Consider the following 22,415-nt stretch of genomic DNA (forward strand, 5'->3'; position numbering starts at 1 on the left):
AATTCTAATAAATAATTGTAAAAAATATCTAGTAGCTTAATTTTGGGGTCTCTAATCATGTGACACACTTATACAGGGGGAATCAGGAAATTATACCTAGTCACTCTCCCCTAATGGTATGTGGTCGACGGCTAGACATTACTTTGGCAGATATTTAGAAAGCGAGAACATTAGAGTGACAATTCAGATGTTGACAGCGTTATTAAGTCAAAATTTGAAATGTAGATTCTATTTTTTGGTCAACAATTCGAAGAGCTGCTAATCTACTTGTACATAAAAATGCATAATTCTCAGTTACACACATTTGCCCTTCCGCCCATCAAGAGGAGTAGAATAGCAGCTCTTTTATTGGTTCACAGCAGTGTTGCTGGTGCATTTTGCTTTGTATTGCTTTCTTTCTGGATAGCTCCACCCTTTCAAAACACTTGTTATGAACCTATAAATTGATTGAGCAACTTCCATTTCTGTATTGTTGTTTTAGAGGCATGTTTGGTATACAGAGCAGCACCATCCATTTACATTTTTACATAAACTTTTGTGTATCATATATATACGTAAATAAAATAAAGTTCATGTATGCATTTTGTATTTACATTTAACTGTACTTGATTTTTATGTGTTGTATCAATATTGTGTTGAAGCAGCTGTTTCCGCCAAACACATTAGTAGAAACTATTAGACATGAAACAATTTGTATTTTATTGTTTCTCAGTTATTGTTAGAGATAAAGTATTGAGACATGTGATTATGAAGTTCTCAGTGCTTGGTCACAGGTATTCATGTAGCCAAGCTTTCATGTTATAGATTTCATTCTCCATCTAGAAACAATAAAAATAGAGAAGTTAATTACAGAATAGTGTCAGAAAAATTACATATGTGCCAACAATTGCGATGCGGTTCTGATTTTTGATGACTGAAAGGGGTGTGGGCATGATTGAAAAGGTCATAGGTTTTATTTACAGTCAAGTCCATAAATATTGGGACATCGACACAATTCTCATATCTATACTCCACCACAATGGATTTGAAATGAAACTAACAAGATGTGCTTTAGCTGCAGACTTTCAGCTTTAATTTGAGGGTATTTACATCCAAATCAGGTGAACAGTGTAGGAATTACAACGGTTTATATATGTGCCTCCCACTTTTTAAGGGTCCCAAAGTAATGGGACAAATTAAACAATCCTACATCAAACTTTCACTTTTTAATACTTTGTTGCAAATCCTTTGCAGTCAATTACAGCCTGAAGTCTGGAAGGCATAGACATCACCAGACGCTGGGTTTCATCCCTGGTGATGCTCTGCCAGGCCTCTACTGCAAATGTCTTCAGTTCCTGCTTGTTGTTGGGGCATTTTCCCTTCAGTTTTGTCTTCATCAAGTGACTCCATACCCTTTATCAATTTTGTCGCCCATCTCTGAACACTTTCTAGATCCAAAATATGCGGTGCCCGGAACTGTACTCCGTATTCAAGATGAGATCTTAACAAAAATTTATACAGAGGCAAAATTACACTGTCTTCCCTTGCATTCGCCTCTGTAACCGTGACAGTAGCTGGAAAGGTAACAGTGCATCACGTCTGACAATGCTGGGCGAGGTGCAAGCCAGTTCAAAATTCGATCGGCTAGGTTTCATTGAACTTTTGGCCAAGCCAATTTAAACCAATTTAACTGAAACTCATCTTTGGTTTGACAACAATGGTGTGTATTTCATAATTCACCATTACTGTTTAATTGTAGGGCACCACAAATTTTTACAAGATCAGACCGATGGAGAAACAAAAGTCTTGTATGATAGAAATAATACATAAAACCAATTCATACATTAAAAAAGAATAAGTAAATTCAAGTTTCACAAAGAAGGTGCAGATGTGAGACAAAAGTAGAGAGACCACTGCTTGTGAGAGCTTGCAATGTATATATAACTACTAAACATTGTATATTTTGGTACGTGGTTATGCCACAACTTTATATCACATTTCAAATTTTGGTTTAATACACTATGTGTGAAGCTTCTGTTATTTGTTTTGTTAGGTTTTATACTTGCAAACAAGTGTCTAAGGACAAGAAGCTGCCTACCTTATGTTAGTTTATTTACTTTTTATTGCAAGTGTTATTCACTGGTTTCACCTAGCGTCTTTTTCCTCAGATTCTCTATTTATTATAACTGCTGAGATGTTAACTTAAAGTTGAACTTCAAACTCAAAGCTTCAGTCCTCAGTTAAAATTAGAACAGTAAACCTTATAGTGTGCCCGGTTTGGACATGGTCAAATTTGTTAATCTTGTTGGAATTTAGTTTGAATTTTATTTGAGTGAGAGCTGGTTTCGAGAGAGGTGAATGATAGGTCAAAATCAACTCTCAGAGGCAGCGAACCAGAGTTTTTAAAAATTAAGACAGAGGTGTAAGTGGGGAAATTGTTCTTGGGTGGTTTGTAGATAAAGATGAGAATTTTATTTGAAATGGATCACTTAACAACCTCCTGGTACAAGTAAGAGTTGGTATCTAATCTTCACCACCAAAAAGGATGTGTAGAAATCAAGTTATATTGCTCAACCTACTAATGATTATTGTAATAATTTTTTTTAATACAGTTGCCTCCCACATACTAAATACTGAAACATCTATTTTGGTTGGGGAACTCATTTAATGTCAAAGCATGAGTTTTCTGTGCCATTCTCTTATCCAGTTTTCTCCTCTTGCTCATCAATCCTTAATTGACATATAGACCGTGTGGGAGGCAATGAAACTTTTAGATAATACTTCTTGCTATGCAAAGGTGTATAAAAAATGTGCAAACAAGCTATATTCATATAAAATTCAAAGTGTAAACAAGTGGGTCCCTTGACTAGGAAAAGTAGAAGCTTAGAGTGTTCTTACCAATACTGCAAGGGTGGTTGAATTCTGCAATTGCTTGCTCATCTGTAAGATAAATTCCATATTAAGCTATTAAGTTATACATAAGTTATTACAGGAATAGCATTGAGATGTTGTTTGAACTGATTGGAAAAAGCTTCTGATTATCAACTGTACCACTCAGGCAGATATTCTCATACAATATATTATCATTATTACCATATTATTAAAAGAGAAGAATATTACCTGTCTCATAGTAATCATACACTTTTACTGTGGCTGGTTTTAGGTCGTCAACTTTAATTTCCTGTTCCACCGAGACTAAGAAAATTTGACGGACAGGTCCGATCTAAAAAGAGAGAGAGTTAATAAAACAGTGAGAAAAGACAGGTGTAAGTTAAATATAGTAATTATTTATTATTATGAAGAGGAAATCATGGTATTATATAACAAAGCATAAGTAGTTATTTTTTGCCAACAGAATGGTAACAACTTGATCACATGTGGCTGAAATCCACCCACCCGTCTAAGAAATTGGACAAGTAACAGCAGTCACATGGGAAGTTATCATGGAGAGCATAAGTTAGTAGTTTTTTTTACAAGGGAAGTATAATTTACATTAATGCAGCTTCCATTAAGTGTAATAACACCTACAATGAGACACTGTGAATGACATTTACCAAATGCTTTCTCTTTGAATACAACAAATGCAAGGATATTAGAAAATATAACTTATTATTATGCTTTAGAATACGTTTCCACATTTTAAAAGACAATAGAGAGGATGCATTTTGACGTATAATGGACTCCAACATTTCTCTTCTTGTCTACCAGACAACAGCAATTTTAGTAGCCAAACAGCAATCCAAATACATGATAAATAAAACCAGGAGAAATCTTTCTGTAAATGTGTATCGTGGTAAACCGCTAATTTTTTGAGTAGTTTTGAACTGGTGTCTGGATGCTGAGCGGAGTGTCTGTGTTGGAGGAGTGTATAAATAGAGAAAGATTTTACTACAAGTTAACCCGTGCATGATACTCATGAATTCTAGTCAAATCAAGCTACTTAAGGTCTTAAAAAGGTTCTTGTCATGCATTTGGGCCTAGCCCAGGCCTCCTCAGGGGAAGAGCGTTACTTCCCGACGCAAGCGCCCTTTTTAATGTGTGTTCATGAGGTAAAATTACCTCACGAAAATGAGTTTGAGCCCTCAACTCATAAATTTAGCCTTTACTACCCCTGCCACGGGGAGGATGGAAGTTAACTGACTTCACTATTCTAATTTTTTTGTCAAATAATATCAGTATACCAAATTTCAGGTCAATTGGATGAGCCCTTTCTGAGAAAATAGTTTTTTCTTTTATATATTAGATAATGCTAAGAATTTAGTAGGTCAGTGTATGACTCCGCCCAGCAGGTGGCGCTGCAGCTTGTTTGTTTTTTTTTTCACACACAGACACACGCCACTAGGCTTTTATATTATAGATGGTGGTCCAACCTCTAGTTATAGTCCTGGCCGCCACTACAACATGCAGTCTGTTTTCCCAGGGTTCTGCTAGTTGTACTTCATTTGTATGTTGCTTTAAATAAGAGATTTTTAATCACACAACATTCTAAATGTTCTCATTATCATTTCCATTATGAATCAAAACCCCCAGGTTGTCAATGGTGCATATCCTCCACATTCTTAATTTCTTGCCTTGGAGTTAATTCTGATTGTATTTACCATGATTGAGTATTTTTGCTGTTATTTACTGAATCTAAAATGATTGTAAAAAATAAAATATCCATTGCTAATTTTAGTTTTGCTTAACATGTTACTAATGTGCTTTATGATAGTTAAGATATTTCTTGGCTGTGTCATAACAGTGCTTCACAACAAGAAGAGTTAGTCTCCAGGCTTCAACTCAGTACATCACTATTATTTAGGATTTAGAATCTGGTCACATCTATCCACTATTAATGCACTTTTCAGTTGCTAATACCTGGAAATATTATTACAAATAGAATCAATGGTTTATTATGGGCACATCCCACTGTTGCATTACAATTGTAAAGCTGTGTATAAAGTTTTATAATGTGAAACCACTTATTTCCTATGCATTAATTCCTGCTACCAATGGAATAGATTTCAATATAAATATTACAAATGTATTGTGTATTGGTAAAGATGCAACACATCTAAAGCTCACTGATTATGCTTTAAAAGGTATTACTAAAACGCGTTGAGAGCACGTTAGTTATTATGCATTTACCAATTTTCCAAGCAAATATTTACAAAAGAGCTTTCAGCAAGAAATGTGATCAGCATCTAAACATATCTGCTATTTAGATTTCACAGAACATTAGGAGACAATTACATAAGCACATAGGGAATTAAAGGTAAGGCGGATTCTAAGCAGCAAAATCCAACATATGTGTGCACTAGACAATGTGACCAATAATATAAAAGACATATGGGTTACATGTGATAAGATTAGGAACATAACACAGGGTAAACTGATAGACAAATAACTCAGACCTCATTTAGGTACAAAGTCACAATGTCATTCTGGATGTCGCTTCTTTGTATAATTTTGCTTTTCTCCAACTGTGAATACAAACAAAAAAATTATCATATATCATATTAAAAGAAAGATGTTTAGGCCGCAGACAAATGAACTTTATTTCTCTATCTTTTGAGGGTTCTGTGTGCCTGAGGTCTGGTGTCTAAGGGGACAATGCATTTCTCGTTAATGTGCAGTGGAGTGCCTCCGAAACTGTCATAGGGGTTTGCCTTGCACCTCATAGTGGTGCACAGGAAAATCTGTGATGTTGGCTACCATAATACCTGGAAAAGTGCAAAGTTGAACATTGTGTAATGTTTGGCAGCACATCACTGAGAACACAATTGGCCACTAAGTGGGCCTGATTCATTAAGGATCTTAAATGAAGAGGTATCTTATTTCAGTCTCCTGGACAAAATCATGTTACAATGCAAGGGGTGCAAACTAGTTTTCTGTTTTGCACATGTTAAATACAGACTGTTTTTTCATGTAGCACACAAATATCAACTTTAAATTTCAGTGTACAAATAAGCTATCAAGTATTTGTGTGCTTCATGAAAAAACAGTTAGTATTTAACTTATGTGCAAAACAGAAAACTAGTTTGCACCCCTTGCATTGTAACATGGTTTTATCCAGGAGACTGAAATAAGGATCCTCTTCATTTAAGATCCTTAATGAATCAGGCCCAGTGTCCTGAGCCATGTGTAGTCATTTTCAACAGGTAGTGTCCATCTCCAGCATCTACTACTTATAATGCTGCATGCCAGATAATGCCCCTGCCCTGTAATGATGGATGGAACAGCTTTTAGCCCTTATCTACTGCCCCAACTATCATCATTTTAATCTACTGCTGTATGGTGACGTCAAGCACTGGGCCCTAATTTCTTTATGTTTCATCACAGAAAATTAATCTTTTTGGCCAGTAATGAGGATTTAAGCTTACTGTATATACTGATTATAGACAAACTGCGCATGACATGTTAGTGACTTACCTGCTCAATTGAGCTCCTCACTGGGACATATCCAGACAGCATTTTTACCTCAATAACAGCCATATTAGAATTTACCCGGGGACCTGTATATCTACAGCAATAACAATACAAAGACATCACAGAGTTATTTTTAATTTTACTTTTAATCTACTTAAAATCATAGCTGCCTACAATCCCAGAATGTCAAATTGCTTCTTTTCATACCTCCTTACAGAATGGATAAGAATGCTTGATATTAAATAAAAGTTAGGGGTAATTGCTGATATGAACTTTGTAAATTTTGTATCCGTACTGTGCTTTCATATTTGGAATGCAGCTGGTACACTGAAAAATACATTTATGGCCTATCCATTTCTTTAAATGCCTAGATAACCCTGCACTCAAAACTAGCAATGATTATTGTTGCTAATGATAAGAACAATACTTGTTAATTTTAAAATTGAGGAATATTGCTCACCAGGCATTATTATAAGTGAATATGTTATTTGACTGATGTTTTGGAGATGGGTGACCTTCTTTCTTAATACAGCATAACAGCTGACATAGATGATTGAATTGGGGTGTGGCATTTTACACACCACCCAAAGGTCCATCTTTTGGAAGAACTGTCCTTCTCTTGCACCAACATATATGTCCCACTTTCTTCCCAAATTACTGTGTGTATTGTTGATCTGTGGACAGTGTCTATTGGTCGCTATTAAGATAGCAGTGCTTATTAAAGGCATTATCTTTGTGGCATTTGTCTGTTCTCAATGTGTTTGCATGGGTTACCTCTGGGTGTTCTGGTTTACTCCCCTCACTCCCAAAAAACATACTAGTAGGTTAATTGACTGCTGACAAATTTAACCCTGGTCTGTGTGTGTGTGTGTGTGTATATGTTAGGGAATTTAGACTGTAATCTCTAATGAGGCAGGGACACATAGTCTCTGTATAATGCTGTAGAATTGGTTGAATTATATAAATAAATGATGATTATTAGTCATCGCCAGCATTGACATGTTTATTGGTCACTGTTAGGTTATATCAGTGCTACTTGGTCACTACTAGGATATCAGGGCTTGTTAGGCACTACCAGCATAGCAGTGTTGTTTGCTTTCTATTATTATATATTATAGTGCCTATAGATCATTATTAGGGTAGCAGTATTTATTAGTCACTATGGTGATAGTGTTTGTTGGTCGTTGTTAGAAAACTAGTGTTTATTAGTAATTGTTAAGAAAGCATTGTTTAGTCACATGTAAACTATCAATGCTTATTGGATACTATTAGGACAAAATGGTTTATTACTCACAATTAGATATCAGGATTTATTAGTCACTATTAAGATATCAGTGTTTATCAGTCAATATTAGGTGATCAATGTTTTTTAGTCATAATGAGGAAAGCAGTGTTTAATGGACAATTATGGTCCACTTGGCTTTCACAACACTATCTCAAATTCAATATGTCCAAAATGGAGCTCATCATCTTTCCCCTTCCTAATGTCATTATCCCTCTCCTCATTTCTCTTATGGTTGACAAAATCAAGCTCTCTCTTGTTCCCGATGCCTGCTTCTTTGGTGTCATTATCGACTGCGTACTCAGTCTACTCCACATATCCAGTCCCTCACGCAGCCTTGTTGCCTCTTGTTTCCACTGTTAGAATTGTATTGTTTAATGTTTGTTATTAGCATAACGTTTATAGCATTCTGTCTTCGTGTTCTTAAGGATTTTTTTATGTCAGATAGGGCCTTGTTTATATAATGCTACAATAATGCAGGGAATTGTTTGGTTTACAGTAATTCTGATTAAATTAGTTTGCTGTTTGATTTTGGGATCAGTCAGGAAGCAACTATAAACTTCCTAAGAGTGTCAGCAGTTGAACTAAATCTTAGTGTGGTCAGGAGTTTGTGTTTAATAGTGAAAGCGAGATTCATTTTTGGAGAATTTTAATCATCTTTAGAGAGACCAGGTAGTTTTTTTTTGTTTACCCTTTTACAGCCACAGATCATATATACTTAGGTCATGATAGTAGCAAATAGAATTTAACTTTTTATGAGCCATGCTTAGGATAGCAGTGTGTATTGGTCACTGTTAGGATATCAGTGTTTATTGTCACTATAACCATAGCAGCGTTTGTTGGTAATTATTAGGTTTTCAGTGACATTTTAGTCATTATTAGGACACTAGTGTTTATTGGTCTCTATTAAAATAGTATTATGTCTTGGCCACTATTAGGAAAAAAGTACTAGTATTAGTATTAGTACTGTCAGTTACTGTTAGGATAGTAGTATGTATTGTTCATCATTAGGGCAGCAGTCTCATTTGTTCACCACTAGCATAGCAGAGCTTTTTGCACACTATTAGGATATCAAGTTTAATTGGTCACTACTAAAGTGTCAGTGTTTATTTGTCCCTATTAAGATAGTAGTGTTAACTAGTGACTATTAGGATAACAGTGTGTATTTGTTATTATTTGTATTTTACTGTTTATTAGTCACTGTATAACAGTGTATACATGAAAGAATATACAAAAATAACATAAAAGACTCACGCAGTATCAATAAGAATATCAAAAGTTGTTCCTGGCTCTTTCGAACAGCTTGTTTTTGAAATTAAGTTCACACTTAATGTAAAGGTGACATCAAGTTTGGGTGGAGGGATGTTGTATCTCAGAACTGTCTGTTGTTTGAAGACAAAGAGGGTCACATAACAACCAGAAAAATGCATAAATGAAACACGCATTTTAACAACACTATAAACATCAGCTCGAAGTAACCATCATATTTGCACAGCTTCATAACTTTTATTATTTCTATGAAACTCCTTCTAAAGATGGCTAGGACAGATGATCTTTCTGCAAAGTTATCTAACACATCTGAGGGTCTGAAAGCCAAAACGAATGCAGGGGAACTTAATACTGGTGACAGTACAAGACGATTGCATGGGTAAGAGCTGATTTTTGCTTGTGAGCTCTCAATCTGAGCTTCTTGTGTCAATTTTTGAACTCTCTGATTGGGCTCTGATAAGTGGTTTGTGCTGTTTGGTGACTCTCATGGTTTTGATATTTATGCTTTCATTTCTATATTGAATGGATAAAAATAGGAGAAAGTTTCTTTATATTTTGTAACAAGGGGTGTTTGTAAAAGCATACAATAGTGCCAACACCTCGATTTTCTCCATTAAAAAAATGGATAAGCCTGGCTATTAACTGGTTCAGGATTTGAGGGCTATTAACACTGTAGTGTAACCTCTATTTCTTGCTGTACCCAACTCTGCTCCAAGTTAGATGCAGATAGCATAACACAGAACACATTTTCTGCAAATGACTTATATTCTGCATTTTCAACAATCCCCTGCACCCAGTCAGTACATCTTTACATTCAAATACACAAGGTAACTATATACATGCTTCAGAAATCCCCAGGACTTAATTAATAGTCCCACAACCATCAGTCACTCATTTAACAAATTTTGTCACCATCAGGCAGCTCCACACTCATATAATATGTTTATGAGCTTTTGCTGTGTTCACCAAGCATAGAAATTTCTCATCAGAAAACAGTGGCCCTCCTCTGTTTTCTGACTGAGAAAGGACACAACTTCAGGTACACCAATTTGATGGGCATAATAAACCCAGGCCTGGAGGTGCATCAGTCAGCACCAGGTAGGTCTGGTGGTACCAAGAGGTTCCAGCTGTGAAAAAAGGTAACGAACTTGAGAATGAATTTGTTGGGATACAACCAGGGCCTGATTAAGGGTTCTGGCCGCCCTAGGCTAATACGCCCGCAGCGCCCCCCCACTCCTCCGAATATATAGGTGTATAGGAACACTCCTGAATATGAATGTTCAGGTGTATTCTCCAGCATTCAAATTTAGACAGATTGTGCCATTGTCTCTTACCTGTCCTTGCTCTTCTCTCTTGCAACTTTGTTATCCTCTCGCTGGCTTCTGGAAAGTTGGCGTCCTTTTTTGAAAATGCAAAAATGTATTATAATGCAAACCCTGAATGATTAGGCCCTTTAGTTAAAACAAAACACTCCATTATGGCCAGCTAAAAGTATCCCATTGGACAGGCATATATAAGCAATATCTGAATATTTGTTGTCAATCAAATACAAACCTCTACCAGCCCCATCTCACTAATATTTAGTATTCTAGTGATTGCTGAGACCACCCATGTGACCACCACACAATCATGAGATTCTGCCCCCCAAAGCTGCTCTATTTTTTAAAATACCCCCTGCAGCCATTTTCCTTAACCACAACCCCCCCCCCCCACAGCCATTTTCCTTAACCCCTGCTGCAGCCATTTTCTTTACCTCCCACCCTGCATCCATCCCCCTTGCAGCTATTTTCCTTACCTCCACTCTGCTAGCTAGCTATCCCCCCCCGTCACATCAAAACTCCCCCAGTCACATATATTAGCCCCCCTCCTCTGCCCTCCTTCATACATATCAACCTCTCTACCTCCCTATAGATTTTCATGGCAGCCCCCTCCTCCCACCCTATAGATATGCAGGGTAGTCCCCCCCCTCCCTATAGATATGCAGGGTAGTTACCCCCCCTCTCTATAGATATGCAGTGTAGTTCCCCCCCTCCCTATAGATATGCAGGGTAGTTCCCCCCCCTCCCTATAGATATGCAGGGTAGTTCCCCCCCCCCTTCCTATAGATATGCAGGGCAGTTCCCCCTCCCTATAGATATGCAGGGCAGTTCCCCCCTCCTTATAGATATGCAGGGCAGTTCCCCCCCTCCCTATAGATATGCAGGGCAGTTCCCCCCCTCCCTATAGATATGCAGGGCAGTTCCCCCCCCTCCCTATAGATATGAAGGGCAGTTCCCCCCCTCCCTATAGATATGCAGGGCAGTTCCCCCCCTCCCTATAGATATGCAGGGCAGTTCCCCCCCTCCCTATAGATATGAAGGGCAGTTCCCCCCCCTCCCTATAGATATGAAGGGCAGTTCCCCCCCTCCCTATAGATATGAAGGGCAGTTCCCCCCCCCTCCCTATAGATATGCAGGGCAGTTCCCCCCTTCACTTACCTGTAGTTGTGCCAGTGTCGCTCCTCTCCTCAGATCAGCAGATAGGAAGTGAAGACGTCCTGCTTCCTGTCTGCTGCACAGCAACAGGCAGCCTGGCGATTGGCTGTGTGTTGCTAACCACTGACCACCAATGCTTTTGATCGTCGAGCCCTCCACCCCCCCGCAGCGACCCCCAGCGGTGACCCCCCCCCCCCCGAAAAAAAAAATGAATGAAGAAAAAAAAAATTAAAAAAAAAAAAAAATTTAAAAAAAAAAATATTTTTTTTTTTAAAAAAAATAAATACCCACAGTGCCGCGCCCCCTGGGACCCAGCGCCCCAGGCTGCAGCCTGGTCAGCCTAGTGGTTGATCAGGCCCTGGATACAACCTGGACAAAGGATTTGGGTATGCTTAGCAGCCACAACCATCTTTGTTGAAGTAATTGTCTTTATTTTGGATGCACATTGCATGTTTCCTGACTTTGGCAAATCAAGTAATTTATCCCCCAAGATTTAAAGTTGGAAAATGGGCTTGGGGGACAATTTGCGGTACATTCACACACAATCACTGCCCAAGTAACCAATGTAACTCATTTTTTGGTGTGTTCACATTTACCCCCCCCCCCCCCCCGCAGGGCCTGTTCCTTAGTCTAAAATAGCAGAGCAGTGGGAGACAAGTAACAGAATCTGCCATCAGTTTATAAATGCTTCAGTCTCATAGCTCCCACAAAGTCAGTATTTAAGGTGTGTTTGGTAACCCTGATATCTGTATGTCAGCTCAAAGTCCAGTGAGTAAGAAAAATTAATTACAAAGACCCAGAGGGCCTGATTCACAAAGGAATGAAAGTGCCAATTTTGTACGGATAATCCGCAAATTTAATCTGTGCATGCTCAGAGCCGGACCATGCGCAACTAACACAGCAACATTCAATTTATGCATTTATGTAGTAAGGACACTTACTACAGCCTGTGATTTCTGGGAGGGAACGGGGCAGGGAAGGGGCCTTCACCCGTTGTCTATGTACTGTAAGATCATGCCAGACTTGAGCGCACACAGCTACGTCCGATTCAAGCTTTGGGCATCTCAAAGGTACTTGTTTTACTGCTGTATCTCTTACTGCAGTTACAGGGCTAGCCTAAGTCCTGATCACTAGTAATGACAGTCTCCTATAACATGTGTTTGCAATCAGAATCAACTGTACAAATGTATTATATGTTCAGTAGATCTTAAGGACATCCTAATAAATGTATTTAATGTGAACAAAAAAATATTTTAATATTTTTTTTTTTAAACTGTTCAGTCAGTAATGCCCATATTTATAAAAGGTGGCATGAATTGAATAGGTTTTTTTTCTGTGCATTCTGTTCCGAACTGAAATTCCACATGGGTTGGGTACGTTTTTACAGTGCAGGAAATTCCGACACCGAGGAGTCCTACATTTAAACTATGAATGTGTGAAAAAATGATTTAAATATAAGCAGACTTAACTCCATATTGACGCTGTAGATCTCCAATCACAGAAGGATGCTGACCGCAAGTGATTCCGATTAGTCAGGTGTCCGTCACTAGACTTTGACATCATTGCGACCTCTATCACTTTTAATTTAAAGCAGCAATGTCAGGACCCCGCAGGTTAAGTGGTTAAACACTTAACCCGACATTGCCGGTTTAAATTAGGAGTGATAGAGGTCGTAATGACGTCAAAGTCTGGTTACAGACACCTGTCTAGTCGGAATCACTTGCGGTCAGCATCCTGTTGCGATCGGAGATCTACAGCATTGGTATGGAGGTAAATCTGCTTATATTTAAATCGTTTTTTCACACATTCGGAGTTTCAGTGTAGAACTTCTCGGTGTCGGAATAGTGGTAATCATGAAAACAATTACCACTGATTCCACATATGTATTAGATGTTTACTGCAGGGTCTTGTGTAGTAGAGCAGAGCAGACCTACACCCGAATTCATCACCTCACGTATCTTCAGATCCAGTCCTTGTTGAATTCAGGAGTGCGTAGGGCTGACTTACGTGCATTTTAAAACAAACACAGATTGTGCTCAGTATGTGTCCTTTGAAGAATTATTGAAGATTATTTAATTTCCCTTAAGCAATAAGGATGCATGAATAGCTAATTGTAGGTATGATAATGTGTCTGTAATTTTAACAAAACAAAGAGAAAAAAAGAATGATACAATACTTGATGTTACTATGACCTGCCTGCCCAGAACTTAAGATTAATTCCTCTTAAAAGATTAAATATTTGAAATGGTACAAAGCGACCCAAGTTATAAATAATGGAGTCTCATTTGTGTTGCTGCACTTTTTGTGTGTGGAAAAGTAGCTTTCCTATGGTTGCCTAATTGGGCTAATAGGACTTGTTTTTTCAGCCCGGTTATCCCCACAATTGTGAAACAATATAAACTACTAGAAGAATTTAGGTTGCAGAAGAAAGGGGTAGCCTGCAAAAATAAACCTGAACAATTTGCTATACTTTTTTCTTGAGTAAGGGTTGGAATACTGTCAGACAGACTGCAACAATATTCAGAAAATTTGGATAAGGTTATAAATAAAACTAGAGTGACTTTCCATAGTAAATTAAGAGTTAGTTCAGATAAAGAAAGTGTAATTTCAAATCCTATATGCCCTTACTAGCAGAGAGAGGATGGATATATAAATTAAGAAGCCAAGGGGTATATTTATTAAATTTGGGGTGTGAAAAAGTGGAGATCAGATTCTCGCAGTCATTTGGTAGAATGTACCAAATAAATGATAACTAGATACTAATTGGTTGCTACAGACAACATCTCCACTTTTTCAAACCCGCAGTTTAGTAAACATACCCCCAAGAGTGCTTTACTTTTATATCTGATCAGTATGATGTGGTTGAAGGGCATTTATCAAAAAATAGTGTTTTACAGAAAGAAGCAAGGGATATTAGCAAAGAGACATAGGATATAGCAATATATAGCAATAGGTCATGTTAATCATTTATATAACTGCTAGATGCCTTGCTATACTATTTGGTGCCTTATGTAAGCAAGGAATGAAAAACATATAATCTCAAGTAAGTGAAAATAGGCCTGAGTATCCAGCATTTTATGAGAATTTCAGAAGAGGTGACATAATAAGATAGTCCAGTTAGATGATACTAGAGGTATCAGAGGGTGAAATTGAGAAAGATGAATGTTGAATAACAATCTGGACAGAAAATGGAGTCTAGCAGTCATGATGTACGTATATGATTCTGTCCTTTCTCTGAACTTGGTTTTGTTAGAGATCAATATGTTTACACAAAATGTTCTTCATGCTTCTTGGAATGTGCTTATGCAAGGACACACCTAGTACCTCGTAAACTAGGGTCAATAAATTGAATGACTCTTTTTCTACATCAAAAACTGAGACTCATACAACACTTCCTTGAAGTTTGTATAAAAATGAATTTTTTTTTCCGTATAGGTTTGCATATTTTGCATTAACTTGCCATATAATTTATGAACGCCCCATTCCACCCAAGTTCTCCAACTACCATAAGGAAATTATACTATTTAACAAAACATGATATCTTGCATCTGAAATACATACAAATCCTTTAAAACAGGCACAAATGCAGCAAAAAAACTTGCATGAATGTCATTAGCTCTGTAGTCTGTAATTTTCGTATTCCCAAATGACACACAATGGTTTGAGCTAGAGATAGAATGTGAGAGAGGGAAGATGAGTGTGGAAAAGGTTCCACTAACCTGTACATAGACACAACCACTCCCTGTGGCTGTCACTGTGTACTCTCCAGGGATGGCTGGTAGTGTCGCTCTCTGGAGTAGGAGACGGTTGTTCTTGTCCACATGAAACTGCTCCAGAAACCCTGATGTGGAAGTGACTGTGACAGTCATATCCCCCTTATCACTATATGTGCACTCTGCATACTTGGACAGAGCCTGAAGAGCCACAATTGTATCCTGGGAAAGGAAGAAGATAGTGTGTAAGTGTTCCAGAGTTATATAGGAGCAAGATATTAACATTTTTTTTATATAAACAAAGGTGATGAATGAGATCAGGTACTAGAGATTTTATATGTCTAACTAAAGAAAGTAAATATTGTAAAACTTAGGTATATATGTGTCCCTTTAACTATTCAAATGGTTAACACCAATTGTTATTTTTAAACTAATATTGTAGAGTAACATAATGGTTATTCTATGTTACTATCTTACTTCTATCTTACTTTTTTAAAGTTATTGTTTGGTAATTCTACCATTATTTATGGAAACTTGACACCTACAGACACTGTTCCACTAGTGTTTCTGATTCTCATATTGATCTATGTTGCAAATAGCAGTTTAGTCAATCATTCTTTGATGGTCCTTTGTAGGTCCTTATCCTCAATGTCTCTAGTTTACTGTTATTCACCATCATTACTTCTTTATTTCACCTGTGTGGAAGAATATCCTCCATATGGATTCTGCTGTTTGCTCAACCAATTTACAATCTGAGAAGCTTTTCCTAGGTCCTTTGTGGGGCTTGAGATGAAGGCAAGTAGCATATAGCCTGTTAATTCCACCTCTGCAGATGGTGCTCGGGACCAGTATGGAGCGTCAGAGGGGGGAGTAGTATCCCGTTTCCAGTGCAACTGTCCATCTGAAGATACAGAGGGTTATACTGTGAGAGTTATAAAAGGAAAGGGAAATGTTACTTAGAAACAGAGGCGGAACTAGTGAGCCATGGGCCCCGGTGGAAGGAGGCGGGGAGGAGGGAACCAGGGCCCCCGACCCTCTGCATCTGCCATGTGGGGGGCCCCATTATCTCCATGGGACCCGGTGCATGATGGTAGTTCCGCCACTGCTTATAAATATACATTTGGGACGAATAAATACATGGCAAATCATTATAAATAGAAAATAGGATTTACAGTGAAATTAAATAAGCCAAACCAGATTGTGTAAATTAGAAATGGGTGAGCCTAACATGATTTGTCGTCTTGCTACATAGTGTCATTTAGCACATGTTTTTATTGGTTATATGTACTTCACAGTAACCTACTCATCTCATTGTAACTCATGAATAAATGGGGAGTAGGAATGTAAATGTCTGACACAACAGTACATGTTAGGTAGAGCAGAGACTTATGAAAAGAACACTGATCACTGTTCTGGTATCTCAGTATAATGTATATACGCATCATATATACCTGTAGTTAAATCTCTTACCTCCTCGCACAGCTTTTTTATCTAATTTATCCATCAAAGTTTTACTGAGATCGGTATCTCCACACAACGTGAAGGTGTAGAACAGCAGAGCCTGTGTGTATACATTGTTCACATCCACAGCGGCCTTCCGCAAACAGGAGAGAGCGTCACTAACCAGAGAATCCTGCAATGAAATGAAACCAGAACTTTTTGTTTGCTTGTAAGTCTACTTTTTATAGTGTTTTTATCAAATAGCACAGCCGACTAATATGAATATAGAAAATGACATTAGTATTTTTTTTAAATATAATGTATTCAACATGGTAAAATAGTTTGGTGACTTTTGCTGCTGCCAGCAAATTTTATTGTTCTATTGGTATAATTACAGTTACAAGAAGATCAAAAACATGCCTCTTTATTCATACAATGCGCAACCCTAAACATAATGCACCGACATTCCCTTAGGTCACTGTACACCTCAGTGTACCATGTGTATGCTCTCCATTTATATATCATTGTTTATTTGCATAGTACCACCATATTATGCAATGCTTTCCAGAGAATATTGAGTCATTGACATCAGTGCATGTCCATTGGAGTTTACAGTCTAAATTTCCTACAAAACAAGCACACATACACTTTAGGCCCATTTTGTTAGAAGTCAATTAACCTACCAGTATGTTTTAGGACAGTGGCAGTAAACTGGAGTAGCCTGAAATAACCCATGCAAACATGGGAAAACATAAACACACAATATATATAGTGATGCTGACCACTGTGACACTGTGCTGTCCATTAATAATGCTGAATTATTTGCATAGTATGTCATTTCTGTCCAACACAGGCCTGATTTAGAGTAGGCTGCAATTTTTCCATCCAAAGATAGACTACTGAAATACAGTGTAACTATACGGTTGCATCAAGATCTGCTCTGAGTATATCATTATGTGGCTAGTGTAAATATGCTAGAATAAAGATGATGATTACTGTTTTAAAAAAAACAGATTAATGAAATAAAAACATTCCACACTCTAAAGTAAGCAACAGGTTCCAGTGTTATAGCCTGGTTCCAGTTACTTCGTTTGCAGGAGGATTCTACGCTTGTGGTCCCTCTGCTTTAGCATTAATATGCCCAGCTTATTGCACTGGTGCAGGTTACTTATTTTAGGTTGGGTCTCTCCATTTTACATATATTTAACTATTTTTTTTAAACAGTAACTAAATATGTTGATGGGGTCAGCAGCAGTAGTATATACTGTATCTTTACACTATGACTTAGGGAGCTCCAACAGATATGGTTTCAAAGAGTAGTAAATGGAGATTCTGTCTACTCTCATTAGGCTTTATCTCCAGCATGGGTGCTACACTTATGTGTGCACCTCACTACTTTCCTTAACATGTGCTTGTACACCCTGATCCACCTCTCCAAGTGCCTCCATTTTACTGTACTTGTGCGGTGTAGTACAGCTGATATTTGTGGTTCACAGATGGATTAATGTCAGCTTACAAAATCCTATGATTTGAAGGCCGAAATGGGGGAGGGAAGCAATGTACACTAAGATCGTGCCAATGTTGAGCACATGCACAGTCGCCTGATTCAAGCTGTATCGCTTGCACCAGCTACCGATTAAGTGATGATGGACGTTTATTTATGCCAGAAGATGTGTTTGCAATTAAGAACAGGTTTTCCAGATTTTCCAAGTGAAGTAATTACTGCTACCTGTGGATCTGTTAGTATGTGTCAGTCAGTAATTAATACACCTGTATACCAGCAAGGAGATGTGGAAAACATGCCCTGTTAGGGGGGGCTGAGTAATGGCTTTGGGCAACTATGCATTAAGAGTTGTTAATGTATTTAATAATTTTTCTTTTCATACGTTCTGTTGGGACTTTATATTGCACGTATCCTGTCTGTCTGCATATGGCAAGTACCATATCACCAAAATATACTTATGTCCATATTCAAATGAAAATGTTTCCTGGGATACGCTTGTACTTGAATACTGGCGGACATGTGTATAAGTTATGTGTGATTATAAAAAATTTGTGTACCAAGTGATTATTGATCTTATGATGACTTTGGTTACTTACCTCTAGAGATACTCCAGCCTCCAGGAGAGCTATTGTTACATAAGCAGAGAGGGAGACTTCATCTTCCACTCCTCCCTGTAATGCAGAGATAATGGGCCTTGTTTAAACTCTAAATGTCACTGAAACTTCTCCAAGCCTGGTCACGATAAGAAAGAGTTGAAAACAAAAATGATTTTATCTTGTGCATTTTTTATAAAAAATTGTGTACATGTACCCCACTCCTTCAAAGGAATGTTTTGCCTGGTATTGGATGTGTTACAGATGTCCAAATAAATGGTTCATATATTTAGCTTATTAAGATCAAAGACTTCTATACCCCGGGGCTGTAGCTGTGGGAAAGGGACGACCGCCCAGGTCGCAGTGCTGAAGGGGCACAGTTTATGAATATTTAAGGTTAATTTGGTTAAAATTGAAGGCTAGGGGCCAGCAGATTTCCTTATAAAAACCTTTAACTTTTATAATCATCTTCTTTGTAACCTTAACATTTACATATTCGTGAAAGGATTTAAAGTCTTTTATTATACTTTGTTGAAATAATATCCCCATTTATTGCATATATCCTTTTAACACAATTATTGTACAATCAAATGCACCTTCATAGCATTATTGAAAAGCTTCCCCACGCTGCGGAAGCAGCCATTATGTTGGCGATTATTTTTCAGCCAGTTGAAGGATTGGTTCAGGTGGCTGTCATCTATAAAGATATACGGTCGCGCTTTACTGAAGGACTTCACGACAAATGCAGTCAACCTGAGGAAAAATAATGGATACATTGAGAGACATTTCTCCATACTAATATTAAAATAAAGCAACAACACCAAAAATCGTCACCAATTTCAAACCCTGAACTAATTTCTTAGGATTATCTTGACTGTTCCAATCCAGTGCAGCCAAAGAGTTGGAATGTGGGTTTTCTTCCGGGTGCTCCGGTTTCCTCCCACACTCCAAAAACATACTAGTAGGTTAATTGTCTGTTATCAAAAAATTGACCCTAGTCCCCCTGTCTGTCTGTGTGTGTGTGTTAGGGAATTTAGACTGTAAGCTCCAATGGGGCAGGGACTGATGTGAATGAGTTCTCTGTACAGAGCTGCGGAATGGCACTATATAAATAACTGATGATGATGATGATGATTTATAGCAGGTGCAATATGGTGGAAAGCTCATTCCTAGAGTATTCCAAGGTATAAGATGCCTTTACCTATTACTTTCACTAATATTCCTGATCTCACAGGCATTATCATGGTCTTTCAAGGGAGCAAACCAGTGCTGCCAGAGAGAGTTGGAATGATTTATAGCAGATGCAATATGGTGGTAAGCTCAGTGCTAGAGCATTCCAAGATGTAAGGTGCCTTTACTTATTACTTTCACTAATGGCAGTAGGCAGAGATACCAACAGTAAAGTAGAACTGAATAGCAAGTGTCAGCTCTCAACTTACCTATTTTCAGGAACAATAAATATAGGTGATTTCAGAAAGAAACAAGAAACCCCTAAAAAACCAATGATGTTAGAGCGATTTTTTAAAAAAAATATAGCGGTCTTCCTGGTGAACTAAATGAGTTTATTTATTTTGGCAGCAATGGTTGCTTAATCGGTAATATAGAATTGCCAATAACATGAAAGATGGCAGATGATATACAGTTTATAGGAAAAGAGGACAGATTGTATGACATATGTGGGTACTTGTGTATTAATAGTCGAGCTGTGGGGGGTAATGTGTACAGTTGTAGTTTCTGAGTTGGGGTTCTCTAGCATCACGGGGAGAGGTTGGGAGACGATATTGCAGTTGAGACCGTGTGCGTTCTAAGGAGATAGCTGGCGAGTGGGTGATTCAGTGAATCTTCATGTAGGTGTTGATTATGTAGTTGCTTAGAATAAAGACTACATGGTAAACTGCTCTTATCACACTTGGAGGGGGGTGCCACAACTACACATGTACAAGTGTTTGTGTTTGTTGGGGTGAGCAGAGAGACAACTGTTGTAAATGTTAATATAAGAGAAATGTGTGCTATGAATCACTCACTATTGTATATTAATGTAACGGTATAGATCAACTACAAAACTATAGTAAAAGACTACATTGAAGAGGAAGCTGTTTTTAATTCAGTGTCAAGTGACGTGGCAGATTAACCTGCTGAGTGTATGAACTGGTGTGGAGGCTGAAATTGTGCTTCATGCTCTAGAAGTACTTGCTTAAGTAAAGTCACTTACCAAGTGTTACCTTCTGGGTCATTCTTTCCAAAGGCGCTGTATGACCCATCATCACGTTTGTATGTCAGCTGTCTCTGATATCCTGCAGACAATCACAGACAAGGATAGATTAAAAAGTCAAAAAGTTATCAACAAATTCTTAAGTCAACAATAAAGTAGAAATCAGTGAAACAGTTTGGAATGTTTTAGGGTTCTAGGTATATCAGCAATTATGAATCTTTATCGTTACATTTTGGTCAGATTTGAGCAAAAAAATTTCAAAAATAGGACTAATCAGAAGGCAGAGATTTATCATTTGAGCTCAAATTTTAACAATTTACTGTATTTAATCCTTAAATAAATTTTAAGATTATGCTACTCAGAGGAATTTTACTTAAGGAACCTTATTAATTGAATGTGAATTGGAAAGCTTCTGTCTCATCCCCTGCTGTCCAAGGAAAAACAGGAAGACAAGAGATCCTTTGTTTCAAGGAGGAAAGTAGCCTATATCAAGTTTTAACTCTACAGCTAGACCAAGCCATAATCCAAGTCTAACCATAATGGGATCGCAAGTTCTAAAACTATTCTGGGTCCTAAAATATCTCTGATCTTGCCTGTGAAATTATAAAAGTATAATACCTGTCACATAGACTAGTAAGTATGGGGTGGGCGCAATACCCCCCCCCCCCCGGTCACCTCCTCCCATGCTCGCATCCAAGACTTCTCCCGTGCTGCCCCCCTCCACTGGAACCAGCTCCCCCACTCAATCAGACCATCACCCAACTTGTCCAGCTTCAAACGGGCCTTAAAAACCCACCTGTCCTTATAGCCTTCCAGTCCCCCACTTGACTGCACTCCTTCCAGACTCCCACCTACCCCCCTCCCTCTCCTGCCCTCCTTCCTGTCCCCCTCCTTCCTCCCTCCTCGTCGCTCTCCTCTCCCACCCTCTCCATCTCTGCCTCCGCTCTCACCTTTCATCTAGCTGTACTTTGAGCTTTCGAGTTACTGTGCTTTTTGTAAACTGTTCCGTGCTGTCTTACCCTGTACCGTGTTTCTGTCTGTCCCTGTACAGCGCTATGGATACCTAGTGGCGCCCTATAAATAAATATTAATAATAATAAAATAATAATAATAATACAACCAATTTAGTTATTTTTGTTTGATATTTTCGCTCACCAGCAATATTATTCTTATTGCCTTTATCGGCACTCCACAAAAGACTGAGTATTGTACCAAAACAAAAATAAATACGACACAATGTTCAAATAAAGTTTTCTTTGAATAAGGTACTCAATAAATCTTTGTTCACCACTGCATTATAAAAATAAAGTCTTCTTTCTTTGTCCTTGATCCATCCTAATCCAATGGGAAATTCTTCTATTTTTGTAATTCAATAGCAGAAATCAAACCACGAAAGCAGATGTAACTGCCTGCTACGAGAATCAACAGCTGATGACTGCGACTGAGAGCCCATTATCCACTCTGCAAATCACTAGCAATTTTCTGTACTGCCTGTTTGCTTTTGGATAGCAGCTAAAGGAAGTCTCAGTCACTGAAGTTGT

General features: G+C 38.0%; 1 protein-coding gene across 2 annotated transcripts in view; it reads right to left on the minus strand.

Annotated features, from left to right (window-relative positions):
• Positions 1-675: 675 nt before the first annotated feature.
• The window catches only part of LOC142160954 (alpha-2-macroglobulin-like protein 1), a 70,704-nt gene continuing 48,964 nt past the window's right edge, over positions 676-22,415 (minus strand). The window contains exons 25-36 of one of the 2 annotated variants that reach the window (XM_075216095.1): positions 20,875-20,956; positions 19,259-19,415; positions 18,666-18,740; positions 16,596-16,758; positions 15,821-16,026; positions 15,132-15,347; positions 8,924-9,051; positions 6,391-6,481; positions 5,373-5,441; positions 3,100-3,202; positions 2,878-2,919; positions 676-818 (exon numbers count right to left, since the gene is read on the minus strand). In XM_075216095.1, the coding sequence (XP_075072196.1) occupies positions 808-818; positions 2,878-2,919; positions 3,100-3,202; positions 5,373-5,441; positions 6,391-6,481; positions 8,924-9,051; positions 15,132-15,347; positions 15,821-16,026; positions 16,596-16,758; positions 18,666-18,740; positions 19,259-19,415; positions 20,875-20,956 (1,343 nt within the window). In that variant the 3' untranslated portion in view covers positions 676-807. Of the gene's footprint in view, positions 819-1,049; positions 1,481-2,877; positions 2,920-3,099; positions 3,203-5,372; positions 5,442-6,390; positions 6,482-8,923; positions 9,052-15,131; positions 15,348-15,820; positions 16,027-16,595; positions 16,759-18,665; positions 18,741-19,258; positions 19,416-20,874; positions 20,957-22,415 lie in introns of those variants that run through there. The other variant, XM_075216094.1, reaches the window with a different exon arrangement.

This window comes from Mixophyes fleayi, chromosome 6 (genome assembly GCF_038048845.1).
Source record: "Mixophyes fleayi isolate aMixFle1 chromosome 6, aMixFle1.hap1, whole genome shotgun sequence".
Classification (NCBI taxonomy): Eukaryota; Metazoa; Chordata; class Amphibia; order Anura; family Limnodynastidae; genus Mixophyes; species Mixophyes fleayi.